This window comes from Tyto alba, unplaced genomic scaffold (genome assembly GCF_018691265.1).
Source record: "Tyto alba isolate M040663 unplaced genomic scaffold, T.alba_DEE_v4.0 Super-Scaffold_22, whole genome shotgun sequence".
In the NCBI taxonomy this organism is placed as follows: domain Eukaryota; kingdom Metazoa; phylum Chordata; class Aves; order Strigiformes; family Tytonidae; genus Tyto; species Tyto alba.
In genome coordinates this window covers 20468575-20492803 of record NW_024881296.1, presented here as the reverse complement: position 1 = coordinate 20492803, position 24229 = coordinate 20468575, and the positions used below count along the sequence as shown (strand labels likewise).

General features: G+C 39.6%; 1 protein-coding gene across 4 annotated transcripts in view; it reads right to left on the bottom strand.

Annotated features, from left to right (window-relative positions):
* The window catches only part of UST (uronyl 2-sulfotransferase), a 176637-nt gene that overhangs the window by 27624 nt on the left and 124784 nt on the right, over positions 1-24229 (bottom strand). For all 4 annotated transcript variants that reach the window (XM_042796049.1, XM_042796048.1, XM_042796051.1 and 1 more), the window contains exons 6-7: positions 8838-8935; positions 6453-6610 (exon numbers count right to left, since the gene is read on the bottom strand). In XM_042796049.1, coding sequence (XP_042651983.1) covers positions 6453-6610; positions 8838-8935 — 256 coding nt within the window. The remainder of the gene's footprint in view (positions 1-6452; positions 6611-8837; positions 8936-24229) is intronic.

Below are 24229 nucleotides of genomic sequence, written 5' to 3'. Positions count from 1 at the left end.
TCTTTGCAAGAGCTCCTATTCTTAAAACTACTTAGTTTATTCACAGTGGGATTTGAAACCTCCAAAAGACAAAAACGAACATATTTTCCTTTTATGGAATTGGAAAAAGAAAGGATATTTCCACTGATTGTGCTTATCACTGATTGGTGCATCTGCTAACTTCAAGGCATCCCAGATCAGGCAATCCCGTTTTGTCCCTGCTTTCAAAACCTTGTATTTTCATGGCTGAAGAGCTAAATAATACATCTACAGCTTTTGATACTACCTTCAGCTTTATGAAACAAATGCAGGAGAAGATTAATTTTGTGTAATGTCCTAGATGCCATCAATCTAACTGGGAACAAACATCCTCAGGGATATGCACTGTGACACTTCCTCTTTCCCTGCCCTTCTTAACACACAGAGAACTGAGATTTGTTTTACAAGAAACAAAAATACAAATAAACATTCTTCCTAGAGCTTTAACTGCCTGTTTTAGCATACACATTGTTTTAGAGTGTTCTTCTATGTAATTTTGAAAGTTCAGACTTCAGAGGGAGAAGAAAGGAATGGTTTGTTCACATTTCCTATTTTTATTTTCTATTTTCAGAACAGGATGGAAGAAAACGCCACCCAGGCAGAATGTAAATTCACATGTGCTATTACCACTGGCACGATGTTCAAGTCCCCTGAAAGTCGTGAACAAACAGGGAGATTACACCACCTTCTGGACAAACTTTAAGTCGCACATACAGTTTGCTTCACATAATGGATGGCACCGTGCCATGAAAGTGTTATGCAGTTAGTTACTTCCCAAGTCCAACCTCATGTTTTACCTCCACACGAAATCTGAAGTTTTCCTCTTCTGTAAAAAACTTTCATACACAGTGGTTCTTCTGGAGAGTATTATTTAGGAAAGCACAAAGCTGGTGTAGAGTCTGAGGCAAAAGAAAACACAGCATGTTTGGAGGCTCCAAAGTTTTTGAACATCTGAATGTGTTCAAAGTTTTCCCAAATTCTGTTTTAAGAAAGTAGCAGATGCAAAGTAGTGATGCAAAAAAAATCTCAGCGTTTAAATTGAATCTAATCCAAGCGGCTTTTATTCTCACATCAAGAGTGCAGATGCTTGCAGGAAAGGAGGGCTGTGCATTTGTGCACAAGAGATGAGCCAGTATATTCCCTTTCCATACACTGGTCACAACCCTCTCCAGAAAGTACAGCTCAAAGAGAAGTAGGCAGACTATTAGAAGCTGCAGATCACTTGTCCTAGTTTTTTCATTCCTTTTATTTTGTGCTGAACAAAGGCAGAATGTAAGATGAACAGTATTTAAGGACAGTAAACAAAAAGCACTGCCTCCTTCCACTGACTTCCTTCAACATTCCCTACCCAGAGTTCCTGCTCTTGGAGGTAGTGCCTGCAAAGACAACCATTCCAGTTCCTTGGAGGGAAAAAAGAACAGTGGGATCTTCCAGTCCTCCCGTTGTTTTCTTCATATCACAGCACCTTTTCCAGCAATGACCCTCAGGTCCTGAACATTTCCAAATGCATAGCATCCACATCCTGCCAGAGCAGCGCAAGAACAGAGTGGGGAAAAAGGTGCCACAAGAATTCAGTACTACAGGTATCAGTCAGGCTATGGGGGGCACTAACAAAGCGATGGCCTGGAAGCAGGGATAAGGAAAGAAAGAAAAGCCTCTCAGCCTTCTCCACTTGCAAATAATTTTATTTTGACAAGGAGTGGGAAAATCTTTTCCACTTCCAGCACAGGAACCATCTGAAGGCATGTCCCCACCTTCAGTGCTGCCCTGGCACAGGAGCAGTCTTCAGCAGGGTACAAAGACTTATGGGGTTGATCCCACCCTTTTCCTAACTCCATCAAAAAAGGCTTCATCATCTGCCTCATGGGAGACAGCCCTGCAGTAAGGGCAAATGGCAGCTCTCCCTCCTTATTGGGTTGAAAGAGAAAGAGAAGCTTATAAATAGAAAATGTCAAGACTGTGTCACTAGCATTCATGAACAGAATGGACTTAAAAAATCAGCAGGTTTATATTACCCAGGATAATATTACTACCAGAGTTTAAAACGTTCCCTGTAAATTTTTTTGTTGCATTTTCAAAAAAAAAAAAAAGCTCATTTTACAGTTTACCTGAACAATATATTTTCTTCCAGCTGACAGCATGAGTAATTTCATGCACTCAATAAAATTCACTGTTTGAAAAGCTAAAGTCAGTCTTCTTGCTTTAGTCTAAGATCTACACATTCTCCATGTAAAATGTAACTTTCAGGAAACAAAGAATTTTCTTTTTTTTTTTTTTTTTTTTCTGGTATTGGGAAGAAGTGTTTTTATAGGGTTTCTGGTGCCAAAGAAAATTTATGAACTCCTGCAGAAAGGTGAGAGGATATGGGCTATTTCTGAGGTGATAAAACCCATTTTATTGCCTATTCTCTTACATTAGATGCTGTTAACTTTTACCCCATGCCACAGAAGTTGACAAGGCACAAGAAAATTCTATATTTTCCTATGTATAGTGTGCATTTTCTGCCTTTTAAAAACACCAAAGATATAAAACCCACATATGCCCATTTCAAAAGAAATTGTGTAAACATTCTCTGTGTTCTGGCTACCAGCCAGGCTACGGAAGTGAGCTATAGCCAGCAAAAATGAACAGGACCAACCAATTATTTTTCCTTCAGTTGTGCTCCTGAGAGTGAGGAGACATTTTACATGTAAAATTATGCTATTGCTATTTCAGGCCTTTCAAAGAGTTAAAGAATACTTCCAAATTTTGAAGTAAATATAATCCAAGGTTCTGCAATCGGACCCTATTGGCTCCAATGCTGGGGGAAAAAGACAAAATTTTGAGCAAATTGTAGTGTGTTAGCAAAGAAATATAGTAAACTTTTTTTTTTTTTAAATTTATTTATTCTACCCATTTATCGATACTTCTATTCTACAACCTGACTGCTGCACCCTGACCTTCCCTTTTGATCTCTTGTCAAACGCAGTTCTGGTTGTCAAGGCAGGAAGAGTTTGTCATTTTGGACAAGACAAGCATCAAAAAAAGAGAGTCCTTTTGCAATTCCTAACTTGGTATCAACATTAAGAAAATACTTAATTTCAAGGAGAGACTGGAAAAGGAGGAAAACAGGAAGCCTGTAGCTCTAAAGTATTCTACAAGATAATACCAGATTGGTTCCAATAAAAACTTTAGCACTGCAAAGAGCATTCACATTTTGTTGCACATTGGTATAAAACATAGAAGTCAAAATATTTGGCATGTGGATTAGCCGAAGGCAACATTTTTATTAATGCATTGAAGAAAATTATCCTCCTAGTGTCCCTGACACTAAAATTTCCTGTCATGCAGAACTGCCAACTTTTTCAAACTCACAGAATTTGAGAAAAATCGGTGTGCATTTCAGAATGTGGCACCATCAAAAAGAAAAGAACAAGCCAGCAAAGAGTAAATACACAGCAGATGGCAAGTAAAATATATTCAAAATCTCAATAGCCAACTGTTAGTGACAATGTCTGAACAAGTCAACTGCATTTTGCTCATTTTACCTTTCTTCACAGGTTCCTTCTGCCAGCTTATGTAAAATAAATCATTAGCACCACCGACAAAAGCACTCAAGTCATATTGCATTAAGCAAAAAGTTTGTTTGGATGAGAGCTGTAGTGATCTGGTGCACACCCAAAGCACCTTTAATGAGGGAAGAGGGTCCTAACTTTGGGAAGAAGAAGGGGTTTAACCCAGAACTCACGCAGATGTATCTTAAATGCACATGTAATTTGATGCGCTTGATAACATCCAGCAGTTTGTTTCCTACAGCAAGAGGTAGGTGCTTTTAATTTGGTTTAGATTATGATGGTGCAACAGTAATCACTAATTTCTTAGTCTGCTTTCTGATCTATGTAATCCACTAAAGCAACATTGGATGGAAATCGCCTTCCTTCAGTTACTTTCTGCTTCAAAGCAGCTCTACAAATCAGCTTTTGAATTGTGTCTAATCCAGAACCACTTATTGCAGTAGACTCTGGTGCAGAGCTTCACCACTGACATGGACGTGAATCAGCTTTCTGTACATGGTCCTTCATGATGTTCTTCTCACCTCCACATATTCAGCTGATAAAAGGTAAGTTCTGGAAAAGCTTTACTTTATACAAAAAGAGAAAGACCGCCATAAGAGTGTCTCAGGTAGAGCAGCAGGTCAGCTGACAAAACTGTACCATGTATAGATCTAATCTGCAAATATCAGCTGCAACAAAAAGTTGGTTTTGGCCAAAAGTATCTGCTGCTTTGTGGGATCACCACACAGCTGGGCAGAATGACATCTCGTCTTCCCAGCACTTCATGATGCAACAGCAGAGGGTGTTGCAGATCAGGTCTAACATGAGCTGAGGAGAACGATGTAGGATTTCTTACACAGCACTTGGATTTTATTTTATTTTTTCTTTCTGGCTGATTCTGTTAAGTTTTTTGTAAGCATTAGCACCAACTCATAAATAACCTGAAAATAATTATGATTGGAACCCCCCCCAAACATACACATGTATGAAAAGAGGAGGAGAGAGTTAACACAAGGAAAACGTATCTTTCCTATTCTTCCTTGTCAATAAATGAATGGGAAGAATAAACCAGAAGTTTAATCCATGTGGGGAATACTGAAGGAAAGAGGTGAATCTTCAGACATAACGTAAGACCTGTATTCACGTGAAATCCCTGAGGAAATCACTGTCCTGAAATAGGGGATCAAATCTCCCCCACATACTGGAATATACACAGAGAAGAGAAAGCTTATCCAGCACTTAATGACTCTGGGAGATTGCTTATTTCACACCTGATGATTTCAAGGGCACCCTGATGAAAATGAAGACCTTGTGTGCTGTTTGTCAGCTTCCCCTATTGTAAGAGAAGTGAAAATCTGTGGTGCACAGAACAGCTGAGAAAGCCCTACAGATTCCCAAAGAAAAGTCTGCTCATTGCAAAGAGACCATCCCTTTATGGATACCCCACCTTCCTCTTGTCCAACATCCCCATGGGAAAACCCTGGAGATCGAATTGTGCAAGCCTTTAGAAAGACTTCCACATACTACAAATATATGTATTTATATTCTTTAATTTACAAAGAAGAGAGAAATAACTGATCCAAAATTGGGGACTGCTCTCATGTCAATACAATACCATGCTCTCCTTATGTCTGTTATTGAGCAAAATAGCTCTGTGGCTGGATATAGCATCACAATAAAGTAAGCCACATCTTCTAAATAGCTGCTTTATTGCAAGCAGGTAACAGCCCACTGAAATGTTGCTCAGAGGACGAATGCCATAGTTCCCCTGTAATATCTATATCATTGCTAAATACAAAGTTTTTGAAGATGCATCCTGGAAGCAGAGATTGGTGTCACCTGGTTAGGTCCATAACTCCTGGCTATGGACAGAAACCCATCATTTCTCCAAAGTGACTGATCACTGTGATAGCTGCTCACAGTCAAAAGCCAGCCATCAGCTGCATACATTACAAACAAAATTCAATCTCTGATCCATCTGTTTTTAATAGACAACTTGGTACAAAACACACATTTCAGTGGCTGTAGGCATTTCACACTGACATGAATGCAATCAAGTCACCAAGCAAGAAGGGAAGTTTTACCCCTTGCTGGTTCATATGATGCTGATGGCCCAGCCAAATGTAATCAAGGAAATCAGTTTTGCCGGAATGACATGCATAGCCCCAAAGAAGCATCATGTTTCTTGGTTTAGGCATAGGACACAAGACTGTCTTCTAAAGAAGTTATCAATAAATAAGCGTTAGGAGGGATGGACTGATGCAGAGAAGAGAGAAAGAGTACTTTCAGATTGACTGTGGGGTGAAAATTAAGGGGGCAGATTAAGTGCTCTCTGTTTTAATTTCTCTACTCAAGTCTCCTAAGTCTTTTTCCTCAGCATGCTTTGTACTTAAAGTGCTGTAAATACACGTTCTTATTTGTACTTTACCTAAACTCAGTTTAACTGAAGGTTCATTTAATTTCAACCCTTAGTCAAGGTTGAGGAAAAATAAATACCTTGGTACTGGAGAATCTCCAAAGTATCCAGCTCCCTGAGCCATTTCTTGAAGGTTTACTTAGGTAGACATTGCTGACACTATTTTGAAAATATTTTGACAATATTATTTGAGAGCTGAATATGACAGAATTAAAAGAATAAAAGCCACTCCAGTGGTAAACGGGAAGCTTTCTGGCATGTGACACAATCAGTGGAACCCCCAGTGCTTGCCCAGAAATGAAAACCACACAGTAACATTAAGAATAAAAGCAGAATATATACCTTTCCCCATCAATCAAATCTGCTCCCTAAAAGGGAGATAAATTTCCTCATTGACTAAAAAAGACATAAACACATACCTTTCAGCAGCCATGCAGATTTTGCCAAAGTTCCTGTAAGAATAGCTTTTTAATGGAAAAAGTTACCTGGGTTTTTGTAGATGCTAAGCACATCCTTGAAATAATGAGGTAAGAATCTTTCTAATAAAAGCAGCACATCCTCCAACTCCTCCAGAATGCCCACAAGCAGAAAATTTTCATTCACGTTCAGCTTTGCTCTTTCAAGGGCCCATTCACCAGGCTCCCTGTATGAAATTAATGTAGGGAGAGAGAAGGAGGAGAGAGAAAAAAAGTTTAAATATTCATTTACTTCAGAAAGTCAAGCCAAGAACATAACTGAATCAAGAAATATTTAGTGCTATACTTCTAACAGAACATAACACCGCCCCTTCCACCCGCCTCCCCCCCAAAAAACCTGAGTGGCTTACTGAGCTTTTCCACAAAACATCTAGAATTGGTTTGGTATGTAAAAACACAATCACATTAAACGGAAGTTAATCACCGTGTGGAAGTACTCTGTTCTGAAGACACCTTTCACCAAGTTTTTTATAAGCTCAAGCTTGTGAACTCCTGTATTTTGACTTGGAAGCACAACCCATCTCACAGGAGGAAAAACTTCCCTGGGTGATGAAGGGTGCTAAGGGGCGTCAGCATCCCTGAACCACATCAGGAGAACTGCTGTGAGCAACCACTGCCTGCTGTTACCCAGTTAAATACCACACAGGAGGCTGCTGGCCTGTCTCCCACCCTGTCCTTCATTGTAACTTCTGCCAAAGTCTCCATGAACTTCCCTTCCCCTGCCACTACCCCTGACTGCCCTACCACAGGACTCACATTTGTTTGCTCTGACTGATGCTGGTTTTGAAGATCAGTTTAGGGTTATTCTATCTTTTCCCCCAGTGGGAGAGGCTGGCAGGACACCAGTACATCTTTATGCTTCTCTCATAGTTTCCTTAAAGCACAATTTGGTTAGACAAGCATATGAATCCTAAATCCCTTAGACTAATTTATACTAATTATGTCATAGGAGCAGCAGTCAGCACTCATACCGATAGGAGGTATAATACCAGTGTCCCAAACTAAAGAAAATCAGCTTTTTCACATGGTCCAGCTGGTATGATTAACACCTGAGTCACATATACTACCTGAGAGCAGCTGGAGATCACAGCTCTTCGCTGACTCCATTGGGCTATAGCCAACTCTATGCAATAGTGAATTTAACATTTGTCAGAAGCTCTTTTGATGACACATGGAAAAGCGTATTGCTTCACACTCCTACTGAAGCAGACTTGGAGCAAGTTTTTAATTTCCTACTACTTTTTGTGTTGTGCACTGACCCATTTTCTGGAAGAGCAGAGTGTTCTAACAAATACTATGAGCCTCCTTCTTGAGCTCCTCTTGAGACTAAGAAGTTGCTGAAGGAAGTTCAAGGGCATGACAGGAGACAGATCTACAACAAGCTATAAAACAGTACTTCAATATACTGCCTGGGAACCTCTCAGAGATATGTTGTGAAAGTATTCAGGTATGTGACTACTGTTAACAGGATTACTCATGAACACAAGTTAAATGTGCATTTGCAAATGAGGACAAAATACATTAAGAAAAAAATGTGTAATGCAAATGAAGTCATGAATCTGTTTTGTTTCTTAATCGTAACTTCACGTATGCCAAAAAACTAAAGCAGGATTTTACAGCAAAGATATTTAGAAAGTGAGACATAAGAAGGAATAAATTTTCACTTATTACTACTGCTACAAAAAAGCATGGCTTTTGAAAGAAATTTTTTGAAAACGTGCAGTTGTTCCACTATGGAGAAGTGGTAACAATAAATAAATAGAATACCTTGAAGTTGAACAAACCTAATAAAGAGCATGCTGTGACCAACAGTACAAAAGTATTTGAAAACAAGAAGGAATTTAAAATTATTCACGTACCATTGCATAAAAGCTTACTGTGCAGCATCACTAATACAGCAATATGAGAATGACATAAATAGACACAATAAAAATGAGCTAGCTCAGTTATAGCAGTAGAAGGCTGCACTTTATATAGTTTAGCATGTTTACTATTTCTTACATAGACATAGAAACCTGGAGTACCTCATATATAGACCTGATACGAGCATCTGAGCAGAGCTAAAACATGTATTAGAAAATTACAGTGCAGCTAAAATGAGTAACAAGCACATGTGGTCACTGTCATTCTCACCTTGCCAACCCAGAAAACAAAACAAAAAAAACCCAAACTCACATAAATACACCCAGATTTGATGAATTATTCAAGTATGAAATCAAGGCATTACCCTCCTTACTCCAACATACATGCATGCAGCTACCTCATACAGCGTTACACTGTACTTACGCTCTTCTCTTGTTCTTCAAATAACTGATGCCTCTTTGTTACCAGTTTCTGACAAAATGTTTGCAATAGCTATTACTGAACAAATTGGGATACCTTGTATATATTTACCTGCATCTTGGATGCTGTCCACAGAAATACGGTATGATGTAAAATAACCTGGGATTGGAACATTCAGGGTAGTTTTCAAGAATACATACATTAATGTCCTGTGGGTGAGGAAAGAAAAAAAAAAAAAAACAAAAAAAGGGAGACTGAATACTGCATTTTCCCTTCTCTATTAACAAGTATTTTCTTTATTTCATACTTTATACAGTCATCTCAGAGTTAAAGAATTGTGCTGAGGCTATACCAAATACCGTAAAAGTCTTCTACCAGTCAATTTATCTACTTCTAAATATCATTAGAAAGTTTCAGAAGGAATGAAAAAGAACGTGATTTTGTCCTAGAATGCAAATAACACAATTATTATATTGAGATTACTGCATGATTCAAAGCAGGACATATGGATCAACTTTCATATTGAGTTACATTTAAAATATTCAGGAGATTATTTTCAGACTTCTTTCTTCTAAAGACAGCCCGGGAGAAACCGAAAGTAGCCAGAATAAATCAAATTGAGACAACGATTATTTTCTGTATTTTTTTTTTTTATTATTCTGCTTCATTCAATATCTGGAATGAAGTAATGGAAGCTGTAATTCACTCAGCTTACTCTTGGTATAAAAACATGCATCACTTTTGATTACAATTATGTACGTTCCTCAGATGTTCAGAAATGAGCCTATTGTGTAAACCCCCACCGAGAAAAGGGCTTATTAGAAAGTATTTATCATTTTCCTGATTTACTGTTCAACTAATTAGGAGCTATTTATCATTTTTCAAAGACTAGGCACAGCTACTGAACCCCAAGGAACTGTATTCCATTTCTAGTGCAATAATAAATGTACCTGCAAGTGGGATTGAATTCCACTAGCCTTACCTAGTTTAACAGACCCTTACTCTGCAAGATGACCCACTGACTCGAGAGACACACAGGGCAAAAAAAATAAAAGTGCAAGACAACATAAGCAAAGATGAAAGTATCTCATCTTTGAAAAATCAATCTTCATTCTTAAAGATGTGTGCTTCTATAATACAATAGGCTTGATACACATCAACATCAGACCAATGACTAATCAAATCTGTATTTCACCAAGTAAATAAAATGCAATGGAGAACACTTCAGTGGGCAACACGCCCTCTGCAAAACAGCAGTGCTCCGCAGGGTGGGAGACAAAGAGAGCACGCCCTGCTCCCCCCGGGCTGCACAGGGTACAGGCCTCCAGCCTCAGCATCTGCTTCTGAGACTTCAGCACAGAAAAGCTCTTCCCAGAACTTCAGCCCTCATGTCTAACTTCATTAGTGTCACATTTGGGTCTGTAAACTGTTTAAAGTACATTCCCATTTCCCCCTCTCTCTTACACTTATGTAAATGGGATTTTACAAACGCATCAGAAGATCCTGGGCTGGGAAGTAAATCATATGGTGAGGAACTATCAAAGAAAACAACGTAAAAATTGCCAATTGGGATACAAACAATGCATCTGTCTTGCTTCCCTCAATGTATTCAAGCATACTGAGAAGGGCTTGCCTTAAATTTCTATCAGAAGATTTATAGTCAAGACCTGAATTTTGACATTCAAGGCTCTGAGCTGAAGCTAATCAGCCACCTATCCTCAGTGCTATGAATGGTGGCACAGTAAGGTGGCACAGGCGATGGGTCTCTTCTATCATCCCAGTAAGCTTTTAAAAAAATCAATTAAAAATTGCAGTTCTTTAAAGATGTATTGTGCTTTTATTATAGACACTACCAGAGATGTCTTCAAGGATACATGTTTTTGGTTTCCATAAGAACCTGCAGAGAACTGCAATTAATTCATAAATTGCTTGGATTTTAAAAAATCTGAAATATTGTCCTGACAATACTTTAAATTATGCCCAAGCCATCTTGCACTTGATTGATGGATTGACTGAAAAGCAGAAACACCTGCATAAGATTTAAAAATCATTAGTAACACCCAATTGAGAACCATTCCTCTTTTCTCACTCCCATACAAAGGTGAATGGACATTCACTCACAACAAAGAAACTCAAAGTTTCTTTGCAAGAATAATGAATATAGTGAGTCAGAAAATATTCCCTGAAATAAATAAGTATCAATATCCAACACAAAAGTGTGACAGGGACCTTCTTGTCATTCTGAAAACAATATTTGATTAATATAGCCAAAGAAACATCCATACAATAAAACCAACATAAATTCACATGGAAAATCCTGCAGTTTTAACAAGTGGACAAGTTATATTTAGTCAAAAACAGATTTTTAGTATTCCTTTTTAGGGTAAACTGCTGTGGGATCACTGAAACAACTGAGACAGCACTAATCTAAACTATCAAGTGGCAGTTCCCTTTTAATTTGATTTGCAGAAGGAATGCAAAAGGATGAGAAAAATCTTCCCTTCTCCTCACTGATGCACTCAAGGTTTAAGATAAAGGCCTGGTATGTTTTCATACAAACCTATGATTTTTGCCACATAACGGCACACGTTCATGACATCAGAAGCACCAGGTTTTCTCTGTGGTAAAAGTACTGCCCCTTTCCAGTCTCCGTTTGCCACCACTGCCGTGATCTGTATTACAGCTGCTGGAGGGTCCTGATGCATTTGCAGCACCTGCTCGCCTACCCTGTTTTACTGTATTCACAAATTGTGAAATAAATCACCAGCCACCATCCATCCCCTCTGAGGAGATTTTACTTGATGATAATTATGCAGCTCCATGAGAAGTGGGGCAAAAGAAAGGTCAGCCTGAGGTGTTCTAGTCATTAAAAAACTTAAACACACCAACAGGAAGCTGCTCTTCAGTTGCTAGCAGGACTTGCAGGAATTTCTGGTTTTTTTTTTTTTTTTTTTTTTTTTTTTTTTTTTTTTTTTTCTGACTACGGAAAGCTAAGGTGAAACAACATTATTCTAGGCAGTGTTATTTTGTTATCCTAAGCAACATTAATGCCACATTTCCCAGTAATAGCATGTTTTCCCAGCAGGATACAGATCTTTCAGGGCAGAAAGGTTTTTATGTGAGACAAAAATTTGCCAGGTGACAGATGACAGCCTTGCTCATTTAAATCACTGGAAAAGCCTTGTAAAAAAATTTATTCTAACACAGCGCCAGGAAAGATACAGAAACACACACATCTACTTTGATCATATCCCTCCACAACAAAGAAAGAGGAATTTTATTTTATTCCTCAGCTCCTGGCTACAATCCACACTGCTCACGTCCCGCTGGGGTTCTGTCTCCAGCAGGGCAGAGGGACGCCCAGGAAACAGCCCTGGGGCTGCAAGTAACAACAGAAACCATCTTTTTTTCGTAATAGTATTATATTTTCTATTGTAACAATTTTGGCTGAAAGGGTAAATTGGTAATGTCTACTTCCTTCTTCCATAAAATTTTCTTTCATATAAAATCCACAACGTGCCCTAATCTATTAATCTGTCAATGAGCCAGACTACTGATCTGTCAGAAATATATCAATATATTTTTTTAAAGTTAATAACAAACCAGTTTCTTTGCCATAGTGAGTTCATACATGTCATAAGAAGAAGTTGGCACATGATTAAAAATATTTGATGGACATGAGATTCCTTTGGGAATTTTAATGCTATCACAAAAAGATCAATCCTTAAAGTATTTCTCATAGAGCAATGAACAATTTACTTAGGCTAATGCCTTTAACTCATGGTAAATATTGTACCATATGCTAAAAGAGGTGACCTTAGATTTGAGAGTTTGATTTTTTCCCTCCTAATATGAAATCCTGAGAGTACTGGGGGAAATAATAACTTCTTTTTGTCCAGTAAGAGGACCACCTAAGTTTAAAAAAAAAAAAAAAAAAATTCTTGGGCTTCAAAGCATTCCCCATTTCTTGATCCTTAGTGTCTCAACCAAAAATTACAGAAACACCGGATTCTACCATGGATGTACAGCAATTCTTCGTATACCCTAACAATTTAAAATGAGGAATTATAGCTGAAATACATATATGCCTTGCAAATATTTTCCCATTAATAATCCATTAATCTATGGGAAGCCAGGAAAACAGCCTTTGTCTCACAATCAAAATGGAAAATATAACACGGTGTCTTTCCATGCCCTGCCCTTGTGGCATACTGCAGGTTCTGTGAAACCAGGAGACCCTGCTTACAGCTCAGCCACTGTGCATGCTCCTTACTCAAGTCTGAAGGCTGCAGATGTGAAGCTGAGGTGTGTCACGAAGGCCTCAGAGGAAGCAGCAACCTAAATAAATACCTTTCAAGTTTCCATAAAAGGAAATGAAATAAAACGATGTGGAAAACCAGTGATTGAGCCCAGTCTATGGTGACCTCTCCTGCTCACAAGGCTGTTCTTCATCCACCACTACAGTCAGCGGCACAGTCTGGCCCTCACCATCACTAGCCAAGGAAAATTCTTCTGCTCTGCTAAGAGCCCCCATAAACCCTCTCGTGGCTTGTAAAATATTTTCTCACATACTAGCTTGGTGTTTGTAAAGAGGTCAAACTGACCATTACATCCTGAGGATAATGTTGCATCATATGAACTAAACACAACCACGCTGAAAAAAAAATAAAAAATCCATCGCTTTCTTCGACCCCAGCTGAGGAGCTCTGGGTGGCTGCAGAATAATGGGAAGGAAATGCAAACATGATGGCTCAGGAAAAGGCTTGTGAGTGTAAATATGAAATGAAAGAAGGAAAAACAGAGCTTCCTACTTTATAAGGCTGAAGAAAGACACTGACAAGTCAAGGTATAGTTGGCATGAAAGTTTTCAATTATAAATGTAACATGACTAACTGAATCTTAAATTTAAGAGCAAAAATTATTTACATATTTTTATGGAAAATAAACTATAATGCAACACATTTTTAACGCTAAATAGAGAGGTTTTTACTTCATTAGGTGATACTTAATGTTTCTATTCAATCTCTATCAAGTATTTGCATAACTAGAGCCACACAACAGCAAGATGACCTGCTTCTTTCAAGTTCTGGAGGCATCTGGTACTTGTTCATGCATCTATGATAAGGGCACTCACAGAAAATTGCTGTGGGGTGGGCAGGTGACGGGCATCACTTCCCAAACCAGCACTGCCAACACAGCCAAAGCCAAATGTTTCCCAGCTTGTGCTGCTGGGGTACCGAGCCCCTCTGAGGAGGGCTGCCAGGCTGGGTGGGATGACAGTCCTCTGGAGATGACAGCAAGCTGGACGAGTCTACTGGGACACCAATGGCAGGCTGCAGAGTGAGCAGTGGGCACTTCAGGGAGAAGCTCCGGGAGATGGCAGAGCTGATCTTGCTAACTAAAACACGGGTTTCTATCCCTAAACGTCCCCCCACACCAGCTGTGATTGCCCCTTCACTCATGTGCAGGTTCTACCAACTCAAAAAGCAACAGAAACTACCTTCTTTCCCTTGTTGCCTTCTGGTGTTCTAGCAGAAGAGTGAACACTGCGGGGCTTGCCATGATGCCACCGCGGCACTGCCGCGCCCCAGCTGTGCAGGGCACATCCCCCTCAGAGCGACACAGGCCACATCTAATGACTTCAGTCACCGTGTTCACCTCTTTTAGTCATTCTGCCAAGGCAGTCACTGCAATGATGGGGAAACAGTCATCAGAGCGTGTGACCCTTTCACCTCGGCACTGACTGTCCCCCCGTGCCCACATACTGCCACACCACAAGAGCCACCCACGCTTCCAGCATCTTCTTCCATGGCACTGTGAAATCCACAGATGTCAGGGGCTTCTCTCTTAGCTACCTGGCAGATCTCCCATAGTTACTGATGAGACAGCAGAAGCGGGCCTCACGTTTCATCCTGAAGAGGATCTCAACTGCTGCTAAAGAGAAAACCACAGCTATTAGAGACAACCAGTGAGGCTAATCCTCTGGTGGGTCCATGCAACAGATGTAGCTCTGCCCTGTGAAGGCAGAAGCTACAGCAGATGGAATCCCGTGACAGGATTTTGGGGACCGGAGCACAAAACAGGGAAGTGCCTGGGGCACCAAACAGCTTAGGCTGTGCTCCCCAAAGTTGACCTCTTCTAGATGGTTTTAACCATCACTTGCCTGCTTAAAGGTCAAGAGGTACATCACTTTACCTTCAAAAAACAGTACATTTGAAAGTTGAGCTAAGGTTTGCATTTTAAAATTAGTTTTCAGTCACAGATAATATTCCTTTCAACTCTTTTCTCACTTGGCGCGTCTGTTTTTGAAGAGATACACTTGTGAACACTTTTGCACAGATCTGGAAAGGCCGCATAGACATTTCACACTTTTGCAGGTGTTCAAGTTCCTTTCCTCCACATATTTGTCAAGAGTTGAAATATGCTTTTTTTTTTTTTTTAAAAAAAAAAGAAAAAGTCCTTGATCTCTTTAATTCCCAGAAAACCCTCATTATCATTTATTCAACAAACTGCTATTTTCCTTCAGCTAAATCATATATTTGATAAAAAGCAACAGCAAAAGCAACTGGAGAATGAAGAGAAGAAAAGGGCCCTCTCATCACCCGTACTGTAAGGCCCAGGGCACTGCTAGAGAAGAAGACAGTGTAAGAGCCTATGCAGCAAATCAGCAGAATATCCTTTACAAAGTTTCAGTGACTGCTAGCAGCATCACGTTGGACAAGCAAAAGCACCCCGTAGAGCCAGCTCATTTGATTCAAACTGCTGTCCTCCAGCCATCTTATTTAAAGGTTAGTTCAAAACAGCAGCTGTCCTGTGAAACAAAGCAATGTGCTCCTATAGATGTGCTGGGTTTCCCCCCCCCGCCAAATAATTTTTTCACTTATCCTGAAACAGACTCTCTTCCCTTCTTCTCTTTTCCAATTCTTTAGATGGTTCCTACACCCGGCACGTCTGTCAGCAAATTGTTAGTCAACCACCCGCTCTGCCACATGGGTGTTTACGTATGAGCTGCTGTAAAGCCTCTCTCTCGCAGGTGACTGGCTTTCCCGCAGGGGAACAGAAGTCCTGGGGACCGAGCAGCGGTGGCAGCCAGGGGCTATGATGGCCAACTCAGTGTCTTGCAGAAAGCCCCCGGGGAGTCCCCAGGAAACAATGAGGACAACTGGGAGGACTGGACTCTGCTATGTTTTCGTGATTATTCGTTAGGCTATTTTTGAAAGGACTCTTATGAAAAGTTACCACATACACAGTTGTTCTGGGGAAACACCAGACAGCTATGGACAGAGGCAATGTCCAAGTGCCCACAACTTCAGCTCTTGTCTGTATCAGCTGTCTAGCTAGGCTACTGCAAGCCAAAAGGCTCCAGAGACATTTTATTCCATCTTTGGGAGTGAGCGAGCTCTCTGACATTACTGGTCTGGGTAGCAAGTCACATCAGTATGTTGGCTTGAAGCCAGTCAGCCATGTATACAAGAAAAAAAACTATATTCAAAAAGTGGCAAGCATAAAGGTCTCTGCTTTGAAAAATCTTTATTTAACAATGTACTTTAGAAACTTGAAAAAAGCCTTAGTTCTCCAATGTTTAACCTAAATAAAATTAAAGGAAAACAAGCATTTTTGTTCATTCTCCAGCACAGCACTCTCTCTCATGAGCAGGACTGCTACACTTTCCTCTTTCTGAGTCTCCAGCTTTGAGACCTGATGGTTAAAGAAGACAGGCCAGACAGCTCTTCTTCCCTCCAGGCAGGGGGATGTTCCCCAGCCATCTTGAGAAAGAGTGGAGGGAACTGCCTGCAAGTTCTTAGCTGGCTTAAGAAAATAAAATTTAAAAGTATTTCTGGTACTTGGAAAGCCTGGAAATAGTTTGTTTTGTTTTGTTTTTTTTTTCTTCAGTTTCATCTCCAGGAAATGAGTTTTCATCTATCAACATGTTTAGATCGAAACTGAACTTACCTCTGTACCCAAAACAGCATCTAAACTTAAAGGTTTGAGTAGATATGTCTGCTGTTATCTATATGTAGTATAACTGCTGTTCTCACAGACAAAAATGGCTTTTGACAACATGTACGGTCACCTCCCTGCTGCCCTGTTTCTTTGGGGTGTCCCAAAGAAACACTGCCCCGCTGAGCAGCAGGAATGCCATAACTCCCCACATCTTTCTGCTAAGCCTTCTTCACCTGTAGTGACAAGGACAGCTTACAAACTTATACTAAATATTTCTATTTCATATGCTCCAGAGTAGCATTTGAGAGAGGGGACAGGAAGATTACAGAACGCTTGGCAACTACTGATGACTTGATATCAACCCTAGATATCAGCAGAGATAGTACAATAAGGAACACATACATCTCATAATCCTCTTCTCAAAGCCTGATACTTTTCCTGACTAACTGCATCAGTAGACTAGACATTTATACTTGCAAGTTAATTAAACTTCATTTTGCTTCATAGAATGAGGTATTTTTTCTTTAATTAAAAAAGCTTGTACTGTAAGACAAAATTCTATTATGAAAAGCTGGAGAGAAAGATAAAAGTACTTTCAAATGTTAGGATAGGGAGGCTGGTTCATTTAAGTCTTTTAATTACACTCTAATGAGGAAACTTGACTTTTTAAAGCTAGCCTAAGGTAGCCTATGACTTGCTTAGATTTAATTTGTGCTCTCTTTACATCAGCACAGATTTCCTTGATTTTTTTTTTTTTTAAGAGGATAATTCTGGGTTTTCTTTGAATTGACTTTCCACTTTTTTCTGGCAGAATACATGTTTTTCATTTTTTCCCCCCAGACCACATAAGCAAATAGGCTGCCAAGTTTAATTCCCACTTTTTTCTTCTTGACGGACTCTTTTGGCTCGGCTAATTTGCCTGGCTTTTCTGTCAACAACATATTCAGCTCTTCTTGGCATCTTAGCAAGTGAAGCAGCAGCTAACAAAACAGTGTCTTCTGCTAACCATCTACATTTTAATTTAGTGTAGGCATAAATTATTCATTCATATGCAAACTTTTGCTGTCATTAACATAGCAGAGGTGATGAACTATGTCCACAATGCTACTATTTAGATGTGACAAACATTAAACACATTTGCAGATACCAATCTTATAATGATGCACAACATTGAGAAAATATGCAGATGACCATATTTCTCTCTTCTCTGTTATGAGAAATCATATTAGTAATTTGTCAAAGACCAGTTTTACCAATTAGAACAGAACCACTTCATAGTTGTAAGTAAGCACCTTCCATTACCTTTCTTTTTCATTGCTTTTGTATTTTTCACCTTGAACCATCTTAGTACGGGAAATATATTAAAAAAATATAAAGAAATTATGCCAAAAAAAGGGAGAGTGCCTGCCAGCTGGAAGAAGTGTGTAAGCATTAAATAACCATCCTGTTACAGAGGGCACAGATCCAGGGAAGACTGAAAATACAAACCATTATACTGCAATCAAGAATGAGTCCCAGTGGCAACTAACAGCAGGGAGACGGTACATCTATTAATTCTGTTTACTAACACCTACTCATAAAAGAATCTGGAAAATTAGTCTGCTTGGATGATGACCCTTAAGAAACTCAATTAGGGATGGAATGTATTAAATTCCAAAAATGCTGATCAGGAAATATCCCCCACCTCAAGGATTTCTCACCCCTCCCTGCTGCAGCGCTGCTGGATCCTAACCAACAGATGCCTGTGAGAAAAGCAGCAACTCAACAGATACCTCCTGCAACTTACGCTCACAGAAGGTACTTCTGGAGCACAGACAAAGTTGCTCTCCGGCCGATGACAGCCTCAGCCACGAGGTGACCATGAGGCTGGAGTCAGCCGGGCTGGAAGTGGACAGAGATGCAGGCGGTGGGTGAGGGTCCTCTTCTGGCAGGGTGGTCTCACCGTACCTGGCGGTGCAGCACAGCCTTGGATGCTGCCAGTTCTGGCAAGCAAGGCTGCTACAGAAGACCCAGGGCATTGCGAAGCATTTTAGTCTGTCCTTTGCTACAGGAGAACCAAGTTAACTAAACTAGGGTTGCCATTTGCCCAATCTGTTCATAAAAATTTTCGTATCTGCTCTAATTCGTATCAGTGCTTTATTGCTCCTACTGTCAGAAAATTTTACTAGCATCTGACAGGAAAACACCTTAGTGTAATTTAAGAAAACTAATTTTTGTCTTAATCTTGATGAACACAAGGAATAATTGCAGGACATCTGCTTCATAGCACTTTTATTCACTGGAAGATTTACATTTCCCTACAGTATTTCCTTTCTAAGACTGTCTTCTGGACTTTCTCCAATTTCTTGGAAGTCCTAAAACAGAACGCTTTTTAACTTAGCTTTTTTAGCTCCAAGCAGAGCAGAAAAGACCCTGCTGGTGCCTTCTCTGAGCAAGAGAGCTCCATGGAAGAAATTAAGGAATAATTTAATGTCTCTGGCTCCTGGAATCGAGCATCCTCTGTTTGACTTGAAATGCTGGATCCCAGAAACCATTTGTGCTACACATTTTTAAAAAAGCAAACTGGAGAAGATAGAGAAGAAATCATCATACAACACTGCAGATCATTACCTCTAATACAGCACCCCGTTAATGTTAAAAGCCTCACTGTCCAGCCCAGCACAATATAACACTAGGACTCAGTGTGTCCTGGATTGAGAGCAAATCCTGCTCATAACAGAGTAGTGATATGCATTACAAATTGCTCAGAATGAAAAATCATGTCACAAAAAATACCGAAGGAGATCGGAGATCTGGGATGCTTTCACATACAGAAAAGGGCCCTCTAAAGAGGGTGTAAGACAGGAAAAAAACAGCCTCAAACTGAAGTGACAGTCAACGATGCTTTAGAAAAAATGGATAAAATGAACAGAAGATTGCCAGAACCAGTTAGTGTTAGGCGACACTATAATGAAGAACACAACCAGCAAGGGGAACAATCAATGTCATCAAAGAAAGCTGTGCCTCTCCAACTTCAAACAGGTCTTTGATTCAGTCACTAAAGATGTGATAAATGCAGTCCAGTGTTCCTAAATTCTCAGGGAGAAAAAAAAGGAGAGGCAGATAAAGGATAAGTAGCTAAGGACAGGAATAAAATGGACAGTTTTCTTAGTGAAATGAGACACTGAGTAGGTTTGCAGAGCATGTGTGCTGAGACATCTCTTGTGCATAACAGAGAAAGGTTAACAGTGAAATAGGAAATTTTTCAGGGAATATTAATGAGAGCAGGTAAGAAATCTGACCTCGATGAGTTATAGAAGGACCCTATAATGCTGATTAGGCAATAAAATGATGGAAGAAATTAATTGCTGCCAAATCCATGGGTCCTTGCAACAGGATACTCTGGATGACAAAGGTGTAACTGAGTTTAAAAAAAAAAAACAAAACAAAACACAAAAGAATAATAATAATAATAAAAAAAGATATATTCACAGAAGAAAAGTCTATCAAGTGCTATTAAGCACAGATATGAAAGCAACATCTGGCTCAGAAAACTGGTAAACTGAAGAACGTCAGAAGCTGGGAGGACACTGGAGGGGAAGCAACCCTTTAGCCTGTCCCCAGCTTGTACTGTCTTCCCCAGCTGGGCTGGAAGGTGCTCATGTCTCAAGAAGGGCTTAATGCAGAAAGTTCACACCTTTACGTATAACACAATGTCATGTGCAGAGAGATCACAGGACTTAGGTATATCAAAATATTGCTTAATTGCTACAATACAGGAAAGCCTATTTTAATAAGACATTTCTGTAGTTTGCATTTTTCTCATGTTTTCTTTCCCAGGTCAAATGTTCTCATTCCTTTAAAGCTTGACTGCATGTATAGAAATTATGCTCAGCAGATTTTAGCTCAAACCTCAAAAGTATATATATATAATAGAAACACATTTAAGTTCTATGAATGCCACTACATCTTGAAGCTAGCATTACACTGTTTATAGTAAAGGTGCACAAAAGTTAGTTTTAACCATACAAAAGTTTAAAAGGAGCTTATTAAAACAAGTATCAGTGTCCTGAATGTCATCAGAAAGAATCAATCCATGAGCCAAAAGGAAATTAATTTCACTAGCAATGAGCATTAAATATTGTTCTCACACATCCCATGAAGGCAGAGGCAAAACAAACAAGAGACCATTCCATTTGCATGAAATTTTACAGAACTTCACATGACAAGAATTAGGGCAGAAAATGCTTACTTTCTTCAATAGAAACCTTTAAAATAAAAGACTATATACATGGAGAAGGAAAGGAATGTATGCCACAATAAATCTAAAAAAAATATTGCAGGCTTCAGGAAAACAGTATTTCTTTTAATTGCTAAATTTATCTCATCTGCAGATGCATCAAAACTTTCACTGAAGAAAATGAACACGGCCTAGCTCATGCATCTTAAAAGTTTATGCTGGGTTTCTGTGGTGCTGGTTTTTTTTTTTTTGGTAGCGGGGGAGGTGGCTACAGCAGTGGCCCCTGTGAGAAGCTTCTGGAAGCTCCCCTGGCTCCAAGTCGGACCCACCTCTGGCCAGAGCCGAGCCCATCAGCGACAGTGGCTGCGCCCCTGCGGGAACATATTTAAGAAGGAGAACATGGGAGGGGGTTGGGACTTGTGAGGAGGATTTGGGAGAAGGATGAACACTGAGGTGAGGTGAGTGGAAGGAAGGAAGGAAGGAGGAGGAAGTGGGGCAGGTGCGCCGGAGCACAGACCCACCCTGTATCTAATTAGTAATTAGAAAATTACTAATGCTTTGCATCATTGATAGCACTGCCATTCTGAATAGCAGCCACAAAATGGATCGAATGTATTGATTCCACTCTTCAGTTTGACAAGACTATTGCTGTATTGACAGCTCCAAGTATTTAAAAACTCCTAAAATTACAAGGTTCAGAAGCATAATAAATGTTCCAATTTTACTATTTTTAATTTACTTTTTGAACCTTGAGTCATCTGCTGAAGTTCTTTTCTACAACTATGAAAAACAAAACCACGCCTCCCTCCCCACACGGAAACCTAGAATCTCTCAATCCCCTCATCTCAGGTGCTATGGCTTCAAAAAGCACAAGAAGTAACAAAATCAAGTATAAAATCATGGAGCTTAATAACTCTGCTAGAAGGAAGGGAAAAATGTAAAATCTGCTTTTTTTCTTTCTGTTTTTCAAAGACATCATCTCTGGATTATATTCTGAAGAAATTTAGTTTTATTGTTTTTCTTCAACCACTGATGAGCACTTTAGTTTGTTTTTTCCCTTTGAAGAGGACATAAAATTAATTTCTAAAAAAAAAAATCTCATTTAGCAATCCATATTCACCATGGAAAGTTTCCTACTTGCCACCAGTCAGTGATTTTTTCCCCAAGAAAAAGGAAATTACTCTTGACAAGCTCAGTTATGAATAGTGGCTGGCTTTGCTTGGATCAGAGTTTGTAGGAAAAAGTTGTGTTCAAGGTAACCTGACTAGACTGGGTTTCAATAATTCACTGAGCAGTTTTGCTGAAACAACGGCAGTCCATTTTCCAGAGTCCAGAACAACAAATAATCAGCTAAACACCCTTTGTTGGGTGTTTTTTTGGTGTTTTCTTTTTGATTTTATGTAAAGCAACTATAGTTAAAATGGATAGAGGAGCTCTGAAAATACTAGTCAACAGAAAAAAAGAGAAAAGAACACTTAGAAAAAAATCAGAAAAAGTGAACACTGCTTTGACTTCGAAGGAGAATCTCCCTACCATGTTCATGGGCAATGTATTTTCTCAACTGACACAGAAGGTCTACTACTGTGGATGGAATTACCTTTTCATTCAAGACAGGCCCCCACTGACGCCCATGGATAGCTCACAACCATGCAACAGCGTCACCTCAACTGGTGAGAGACGTGTATTTTTTAATAAGGTTATTAGACTTTAAATAGTCATCTTATGAAAAATTTTAGTAATGCATTTGAAACAGCTGATGCCTGTTTCTTGTATTCTCTCATTTCTTTCCTTAAATAAGGTGGAATTATAAGATAGAAAAAAAAATGAGTTCCTGGAGGCAACACCCTTCCTTACTTGACCGACTAAGAGGAAACAATGGCCAAATGCCCCAAACCCCAACTCAATGTCAACAAATACAGGTTTGCAGTTTTTCAGTCTGTTCCCTCATGTCTTTTTCTGGCAACATCATCTTACCAAGTTATGATAAACTGCTCTTATTTTTTCTTTTGAATTCAAGTAAATCCACCACAAAAAGGCAGAAGGAATCAGGGTGTGCAGTGCTTTCTGAAGGACTTGCTGTGATCTTCAGTATCCCTCAAATGCTTGGGTTTATTTCCATTGGGTTTCCATTTCATTAAGGTGTCAAGACGCCTTAGAGCATGTGGGTTGAATGCATCCCCATCTCAGGGCACAGAAGCCATTAGTGTCCCCAGAGCTATGGCACTAAACAGCAAAACTTGCCAACTGCTCTTTTGATTGCAATTGCTTATTGGTCTGACAAAAAGGCCAATCCATCATTTCATTGTCTGAAGGCCCTCATCCTTTCATATCCCTTAATGAAAAAAAATGAGGAAGACACCTCATATGAGTCTGGAGCCTCCATAATAAAAAAAGTTCATTTAACTGAAGCTATTAGTATGTCCATAACCTCATAACTCATATTATACTCTTGCAAAAAAAAAAAAAAATCTTCAGGAAAAAAAAGAACAGAAAACTAAAAAACTAAAACCATCTGTAGCCATACCCTTGATGCTGATACGAAAAATCAGATTTCTGGAATATCTGACACCTGAAGAGCTCTCCTGTGGGAAAGCACACCAGCCACTTTCCAGGCAGGGCCAAGCAACCAGAGAGAACATCCCAAACCAGTTGCCAACACATACCTATGGTGTTTGACTGTTGTTTTGTAGAAACACAAATGCACATTTCTACAACACAGGGGCAGACTGAAGCAAACAGAGGAAGACTAGACAGCCAGCACCTATTTTTCAGGGAAAACTATTCCTCGGTTCAGATCTGTTCATTTTGTAATGAGACAGAAACAAAAACTAAATTTGTACCTCTGTGCTTCATTTTTACTATTGTACAGAGGGTTCTTGCCTTTATTTGTGTGTGTTCAATCAGTCAATTACAGTCAATTTTATTTTTAAATGAACAGAGACACCACTCAGCATGCAATGTGTTGTGCTCACAATGTTGTGAATGCAAGACCCTTACAGTGTAAACATTTTTTGTTGTATTTACTTGCTACTAGCACTACATAGTCTTCATTCAGCAGAGGAGGATGCTGATACTTGACACTGCAGAGAAACCCTTGCCTGTCCTCCTCTACTCACGAGAAAGGCAGAAAGGGCTGACGGCAGCAGTGCACAGGGAGGTGGGTCTTGCACAGGGAAACACTCATGTCCTGACAGTTTCCAGTGCGATACTCTGGGTAAAGGTGGTGTGCTCTAAAATAGGAAATGTTTCCCCGAGAGGACAAGTCAGTCTGAACAGCGGCTATAGCTGCCTTCAAATCTCACATAAGATTTTTACTGTTGAATCAGACATTCCTGCAGTG